This window comes from Chelonia mydas, chromosome 18, assembly GCF_015237465.2.
Source record: "Chelonia mydas isolate rCheMyd1 chromosome 18, rCheMyd1.pri.v2, whole genome shotgun sequence".
Taxonomy (NCBI): Eukaryota; Metazoa; Chordata; order Testudines; family Cheloniidae; genus Chelonia; species Chelonia mydas.
This window is the reverse complement of record NC_051258.2, coordinates 11,113,863-11,121,640: the sequence shown is the minus strand read 5'-3', so window position 1 is coordinate 11,121,640 and position 7,778 is coordinate 11,113,863. Positions and strand designations below refer to the sequence as shown.

Here is a 7,778-nt window from a genome sequence, read left to right as displayed (position 1 = left end):
TAGCACCTTAAAGACTAAGATTTATTTGAGCATAAGCTTTTGTGGGTAAAAACCTCACTTCAGATGCATGGAGTGAAAGTTATAGATGCAGACATAAATATACTGACACATGAAGAGAAGGGAGTTTACCTCACAAGTGGAGAGCCAGTGTTGATAGGGCCAATTCGATCAGGGTGGATGTGGTCCACTCCCAACAATAGATGAAGAGGTGTCAATTCCAGGAGAGGCAAAGCTGCTTTTGTAATGAGCCAGCCACTCCCAGTCCCTATTCAAGCCCAGATTAATGGTGTTAAATTTGCAAATGAATTTTAGTTCCGCTGTTTCTCTTTGAAGTCTGTTTCTGAAGTTTTTTTGTTCAAGTATAGCTACTTTCAAAGCTGTTCTAGAATGTCCAGGAAGATGGAAGTGTTCTCCCTCTGGCTTTTGTGTCGTACCATTCCTGATGTCTGATTTGTGTCCATTTATTGTTTTACGTAGCGACTGTCCGGTTTGGCCACTGTACATGGCAGAGGGGCATTGCTGGGGCATGATGGTATATATCACATTAGTAGACATGCAGGTGAATGAGCCTCTGATGGTGAGGCTGATGTGGATGGGTCACCACCTCCTCATCTGTTGTTGGGAGTGGACCACATCCACCCTGATCGAATTGACCCTGTCAGCACTGGCTCTCCACTTGTGAGATAACTCCCTTCTCTTCATGTGTCAGTATATTTATGTCTGCATCTGTAACTTTCACTCCATGCATCTGAAGAAGTGGGGTTTTTACCCACAAAAGCTTATGCCCAAATAAATCTGTTCGTCTTTAAGGTGCCACTGGACTCCTTGTTATCTTTTTTGTTGTGTTACTTAGGAGTCCCACAACTTAGTAACACAAAAAATAATAGCAATTAAAAAAAACATAGGCACAGCTTTTGTAGGACCTAAGTAAATGCAAGCCTTCCTCTGGTGCCTTGCCTCCCCCCTCTGGAGCCAGCACCTTTTGCAGATAAAGAGAACCAGCAGTGTCTTCTCTTTAAAATCTAGAGACTTTTAAAGTGGATCTGGTGATTTTGTGGGGAGGGTTCAGACTCAAGATTTTTTTGATTGCTGGGGGTTGGCAAGATACTCCTGGTAAGGGCCCCTACGAAGTGGATGTTATGACCCTTGTTCACGGATGGGGAAACTGAGGCACAAAGAGGTTCTCCTCTCCCCTCCCCCCCCTTCTTCTGGTGGTTTTGTTTTGAAACAAGATCAGGCAAGTCTGCTGGCTCACCGGAGAGCTTTTACCCCCGGGGCTCATTGAATCCCCACGTTGCTGTCCCTGGCCTGCGTGGGCTCGGCCCCGGGGCTGCGGGCAGGAGAGGGCCCGGCTCTGGGGAGCTCGGCGGCGCCGGCCGGGGGGCGGGGAAAGCCGCGGCCCCGGTTCTGCAGAGCCCGCCCGGGGGGCGCGGCAGCCACAGGCTCGGGGTACGAGCGTCGAGCGTCGCAGGCTCCCTGCCGGGGCCCCCGCGGGGCGTCTCCGGCTCCGCTCGGCCGCGGCCCCCGGCTCCCCCTCGCGCTGCCCCGCCGGCGACGCGCCGAGCGCCGCGCCCGCTTCGAAACGGGGCGCGAGACCCAACGGCCGGCAGGAGGCGCCTCCCCCCAGCGCGGGCGGGCGGACGGACAAACGGACACCCGGTAGGATCCGCCCCCCCCGCACAGACAGCCAACAGCTCCACCCCCCCAGCACAGACAGACAGACAGACACCTTAACCCCCCCACCCCCCAGCACAGACAGCCAACAGCTCCACCCCCCCAGCACAGACAGACAGACAGACACCTTAACCCCCCACCCCCCAGCACAGACACCCAACAGCTCCACCCCTCCCCCAGCACAGACAGACAGACACCTTAACCCCCCCACCCCCCAGCACAGACAGCCAACAGCTCCACCCCCCCAGCACAGACAGACAGACAGACACCTTAACCCCCCACCCCCCAGCACAGACACCCAACAGCTCCACCCCTCCCCCAGCACAGACAGACAGACACCTTAACCCCCCCACCCCCCAGCACAGACAGCCAACAGCTCCACCCCCCCAGCACAGACAGACAGACAGACACCTTAACCCCCCACCCCCCAGCACAGACACCCAACAGCTCCACCCCCCCCAGCACAGACAGACAGACACCTTAACCCCCCACCCCCCAGCACAGACACCCAACAGCTCCACCCCTCCCCCAGCACAGACAGACAGACACCTTAACCCCCCCCACCCCAGACACCCAACAGCTCCACCCCCCCAGCACAGACAGACACCTTAACCCCCCCACCCCCCAGCACAGACACCCAACAGCTCCACCCCTCCCCCAGCACAGACAGACAGACAGACACCTTAACCCCCCCCCCACCCCTCAGCACAGACACCCAACAGCTCCACCCCTCCCCCAGCACAGACAGACAGACAGACACCTTAACCCCCCCACCCCCCAGCACAGACACCCAACAGCTCCACCCCTCCCCCAGCACAGACAGACAGACACCTTAACCCCCCCACCCCCCAGCACAGACACCCAACAGCTCCACCCCTCCTCCAGCACAGACAGACAGACACCTTAACCCCCCCACCCCCCAGCACAGACACCCAACAGCTCCACCCCTCCCCTAGCACAGACAGACAGACACCTTAACCCCCCAGCACAGACACCCAACAGCTCCACCCCTCCCCCAGCACAGACAGACACCTTAACCCCCCCACCCCCCAGCACAGACACCCAACAGCTCCACCCCTCCCCCAGCACAGACAGACACCTTAACCCCCCCACCCCAGACACCCAACAGCTCCACCCCTCCCCCAGCACAGACAGACACCTTAACCCCCCCACCCCCCAGCACAGACACCCAACAGCTCCACCCCTCCTCCAGCACAGACAGACAGACACCTTAACCCCCCCACCCCTCCAGCACAGACACCCAACAGCTCCACCCCCCCAGCACAGACAGACAGACACCTTAAACCCCCCACCCCTCCAGCACAGACACCCAACAGCTCCACCCCTCCCCCAGCACAGACACCCAACAGCTCCACCCCCCCAGCACAGACAGACAGACACCTTAACCCCCCACCCCCCAGCACAGACACCCAACAGCTCCACCCCTCCCCTAGCACAGACAGACAGACACCTTAACCCCCCAGCACAGACACCCAACAGCTCCACCCCTCCCCCAGCACAGACAGACACCTTAACCCCCCCACCCCCCAGCACAGACACCCAACAGCTCCACCCCTCCCCCAGCACAGACAGACACCTTAACCCCCCACCCCCCCAGCACAGACACCCAACAGCTCCACCCCTCCCCCAGCACAGACAGACACCTTAACCCCCCCACCCCCCAGCACAGACACCCAACAGCTCCACCCCTCCTCCAGCACAGACAGACAGACACCTTAACCCCCCCACCCCTCCAGCACAGACACCCAACAGCTCCACCCCCCCAGCACAGACAGACAGACACCTTAAACCCCCCACCCCCCAGCACAGACACCCAACAGCTCCACCCCTCCCCCAGCACAGACAGACAGACAGACAGACACCTTAACCCCCCCACCCCTCCAGCACAGACACCCAACAGCTCCACCCCCCCAGCACAGACAGACAGACACCTTAACCCCCCACCCCCCAGCACAGACACCCAACAGCTCCACCCCTCCCCCAGCACAGACACCTTAACCCCCCCACCCCCCAGCACAGACACCCAACAGCTCCACCCCCCCAGCACAGACAGACAGACAGACACACTTTAAACCCCCAGCTCCGACACCCAACAGCTCCACCCCTCCCCCAGCACAGACAGACAGACAGACAGACAGACACGTTAAACCCCCCACCCCCCAGCACTGACAGACACCCACCCGGCCGTACCCCTCCATGACAGATGGACGTCCCCCAGCTCCCCCCCCCCCACAGACACCCAACAGCTCCACCCCTCCTCCAGCACAGACAGACAGACACCTTAAACCCCCCACTCCCCCAGCACAGACAGACACCCGGCCGTACCCCTCCACAGACAGACAGACATCCCCCAGCTCCGCCCCCCCAGCACAGACAGACACCCGGCCGTACCCCCTCCACAGACAGACGGACATCCCCCAGCTCTCCACCCCAGCACAGACAGACAGATGGACACCTTAACCCCCCCCCCCCCAGTACTCAGACACCCAACAGCTCCACACCCACCCCAGACAGACACCTGGTCGTATCCCCTCCACAGACAGACGGACACCAGGTAGGACCCCCCCTACCCCAGACAGACACCCATCAGCTCCCCCCACCTCTGCCCAGGCAGAGATATACCCGGTGGTATCCCCTCCACAGACAGATGGACATCCCACAGTCCCCTCCCCGCACAGACAGACACCTGACAGCTCCCCCCACCACCACCCCGAGGACAGATAGATAGACACAGCAGCAGCCCTTCCCCCAGCACAGACACCCAACAGCTCACCCCGCCCCCCCAGCACAGACACCCGGCCGTATCCCTGCCACAGACGGACATCCCGCAGCTCCCCCACCCCTCCCAGCACAGACAGACACCTGACAGCTCCCCCGCAGCACAGACAGACACAGCGGTAGCCCTCCGCCCCTCAGCACAGATGCACTGAAATACACAGAAAAGAAAAAGAACCCAGGGTGTTAGAAGAGTGAGAGACAGAGACAGCAGGAGACCAGAGGCGGCTCAGCCTGCTGCTCAGACAGACAGACTGACTGTTCAGCACAGACCCAGCTTGCTGTGCATTGCGGGGGCGGGGAGGGAGACAGGCCCAGGCAGGCTAATTTTCCAGCAGTGCAGAGGGCTACGTTGAGGTGCACACACACAGGGGCCTGCCCTATAGGAGGCCAAGGGATAACTTCAGGGTTGTGCTATTAATGAGTAAACATCGTTCTGGCTGATTCAGTGGGATAGCCAGATGCTCCCCTGGCCCGTAGGTCTTCACAATAGTGTGGGACGTGGGGAGGACACCTGGGTCTGTAGCTCTGGAACAAACACATCTGTCTGTTATTACAGCCTGCTCCCCCTGATGCGGTGGTTTTGACTTCCCATATCATGGGCCTGCAGTGGCGTATAACCTGCGTTGCTGTGAGAAAGGCCTTTCCATGAAGCCAGTTTGCAGGGTGCCAAGGTCTCCCCTGAACTGTGTAGAGAGCATGGAGAACACAAATAGGAGCTTGAGCAGCAGGAAGAAAGAAAACATCCCCCCTCTCCTGAGCAGCTGTCTGAAATCAGGTAAGCAACTCTGCCCTGTCTGCTGCAGGGTTTCCAGGGTGTATATCACTCTGTTACCTAGGGGCTCTATCCAGGTAACCTACCAAACTGGGTGTCAGGAAGTGAGGCCCACCACTTTTCCTTAGCCCTCCCCAATGGGTTAGCTAATTTATCTGTGCCATCTTGAGGATGTAGCTCTAATTAGACATGGGTCAAAGCTCCTTTTCCATGGACATCTGTAGTCACAATGACAAGCCAGCATCACTAATCATGGGCGATAAGCTCCTTAAAGTGCCTCAGCTGGGGTGCGCTTGCTGCTGGGATTTGGGGCATTAAGTGGACAAAGCTGCAGGTTTGCAGTGAGTTCAGAGAATCAAACACAAAGAGACGTTTGTTCTCGTCCCTGAGGTTCTGGCTGGAGCGAGTGGCATGTCCTGTGGTGGCTATCGGAGTGAGTAACTTCATACAGGAGAGGTGGTTTAGCACAAAAGGAGAGACAATCCCACGGTCGATATGAACTACACCGGGATGTGCGGCTGTGGGGGTTGGGATGTGTGCCAGAGCGATTTCCTGCTGAGAAAGCTTAGCATGGCTCCTTGAGGCTCAGCCCAGGGAAAGATTTCCCTCAAACCCAACCAGGTACAGTTTCTAGTGCTTCGGGTGGATCACCACCGGAGCTAGTCTGGTTGTTGGCAGGCGGAGTGTGCAAGTCATACAATGCTGCAAGATGATGGGGAGAGAGGGTCTGATCATCACTTAGCAGCCATGGCAGACCCACCCTTTTTCCAGCTCAGCAAAGTAACGTTTGTGAGTCTCTCTTAGACTTCAAGGGACGATATTGGGTTAAAAGCCCTACATGTGCATGGTGGTCTAGTGCACTGAGCAATCAAGACATCTCTACTCCGGACTCACTGTGTGACCTTGAGCAAGTCACTGCTCTATGTCTCAGTTTCTTCACCTGTGAAATGTAAAATCTACCACCTTAAGTCTCTGTGGATGGGGAAAGAACCCACTGATCTGATCGAAGTGCTGCATGTTTGTTTGTTATGTATTTTAACAATAGAGGTCCCCTTTGTTATTGATAACGTCTCATAGTATTGAAAGGGGATGAACTGAAAACAATCCAGTTGACTTTTGGTTAATTATGCTGTTTGTTTCCTTTCAGTGTGGACATTGAAAATAGACTGGTCAGTTTCACTTTTGTTTCTAGTCGGTTTCGTTTTCCAGTTGCCCTGCACTAGCTCAAGGCTGCACCACTTAGTTTGCAATTATTTGTTTGTTTTTTTTTAAATCCTGCTTATTGTCATTGGAATTACAACAACAACAAAAAGTCCATTGGTCGTAGGATTTGTAATACTTGTTTTTATTTCAAAGCCTAAATCTGGGGCTGAGTTTGACCTATGTCCCTGTTAAGCCATTTCTTTTCCTAGTCTAGACATTTTTAAAAATTTCGTTGGCTTTGATCAATTAATCCTGATTTAAAAGTGTTAACCTGCATCTACACTAGGGTCCGAGTGGTGTTTCTAGAAGGGTTAGTTAACACATGTTAGTAACTGTGGATTTAATAGACACCATTTTTTTCTAGTCCACACAAGGTCTAAATGAGTTGGGTAAAAATAGTTGTTAAAATCTAATCCTGGCCATGTGTTAAGGACCTAGTGCTTGGCAGAAAGAAATGTAATGAGGATTGGGATAGCATATGTGTCTATCTGTGAGAGATCATTTGCTTGTAACTTCTAGATTCTCAAACTTAAAAGCAGACTGATGTGACCCTGTGGTGAGCGTTGATGGAAGGAAACATAGCACCTGAAGGGGCTTGTCCCTTTGTGATTCTGGGCCTGTTATTAAACCCCCTTTTTAGCAACATGCTGCTAGCTGTGTGGAAATTCCTGGGATGCAATGAATCCTTTTCTGAAGCGCCAGCGTGCTGTGCTTTGTGATTACGCTTTATGCAAGAATAGGCACTGAGAAGCCAGTGCCACTCTGGAAACTTGTGGAAAGTCTGTTCACTTTTGCGATGCCAGCCCCTAATTAAAATCTTCCCCTTTGCAATATGTTTGAGAACATATGAAAGACAGTGACAGCCGTTCCCAAAGATAATTGGAGTATCAGTGAATGAGTGTCTCCTTCCTGGCTTTGATCAGATTGTTGGCTGAATTTCTGTGTCAGAAGGACCAGCAACCCATTTGCAAAGAGAGATAGCTGAGGTTGGTAGTTGGCTGTTTGGGCCTTTTTCTGGGAGACAGGATGAAATGTACATAGCCTGGAAATTAAGCCTTAGTGTGTAATACCCGACTAAAGATACGTATTTGGCTTTCGAGCATATTGTTCCAAAACGCTCTTGATGTGACAAAGATGATTGATATTCATTTCACAGTCAGCTTTGGCGTTTTTCCCCCCTGATTCATTGAGTTTGCTGAAGAGAGAGGGGTGCAGGTGTGAGTATATTTCATAATGTGTACTTTTCAGCTCACATTCACTGCCCATTTTAAAAAAAAGTAACGGTTAAACTGCTGACTTCAAGCTGTTCCTTCAATTCCCCCTACTTTTT

General features: G+C 54.3%; 1 protein-coding gene across 14 annotated transcripts in view; it reads left to right on the top strand.

Moving 5' to 3' along the window:
• The first annotated feature begins 793 nt into the window (after positions 1–793).
• Positions 794–7,778, top strand: part of C18H1orf167 (chromosome 18 C1orf167 homolog) — a 31,019-nt gene continuing 24,034 nt past the window's right edge. For 4 of the 14 annotated variants that reach the window (XR_006286487.1, XR_006286488.1, XM_043531890.1 and 1 more), the window contains exon 1: positions 4,473–5,248. Coding sequence is in view for 10 of the 14 variants with exons in the window: in XM_043531890.1 (XP_043387825.1) it covers positions 5,119–5,248 (130 nt within the window). In the remaining 4 variants the exon portion in view is untranslated. Of the gene's footprint in view, positions 1,660–4,144; positions 4,250–4,470; positions 5,249–5,335; positions 5,679–7,778 lie in introns of those variants that run through there. The other 10 variants (XM_037881367.2, XM_037881366.2, XM_043531887.1 and 7 more) reach the window with 8 other exon arrangements.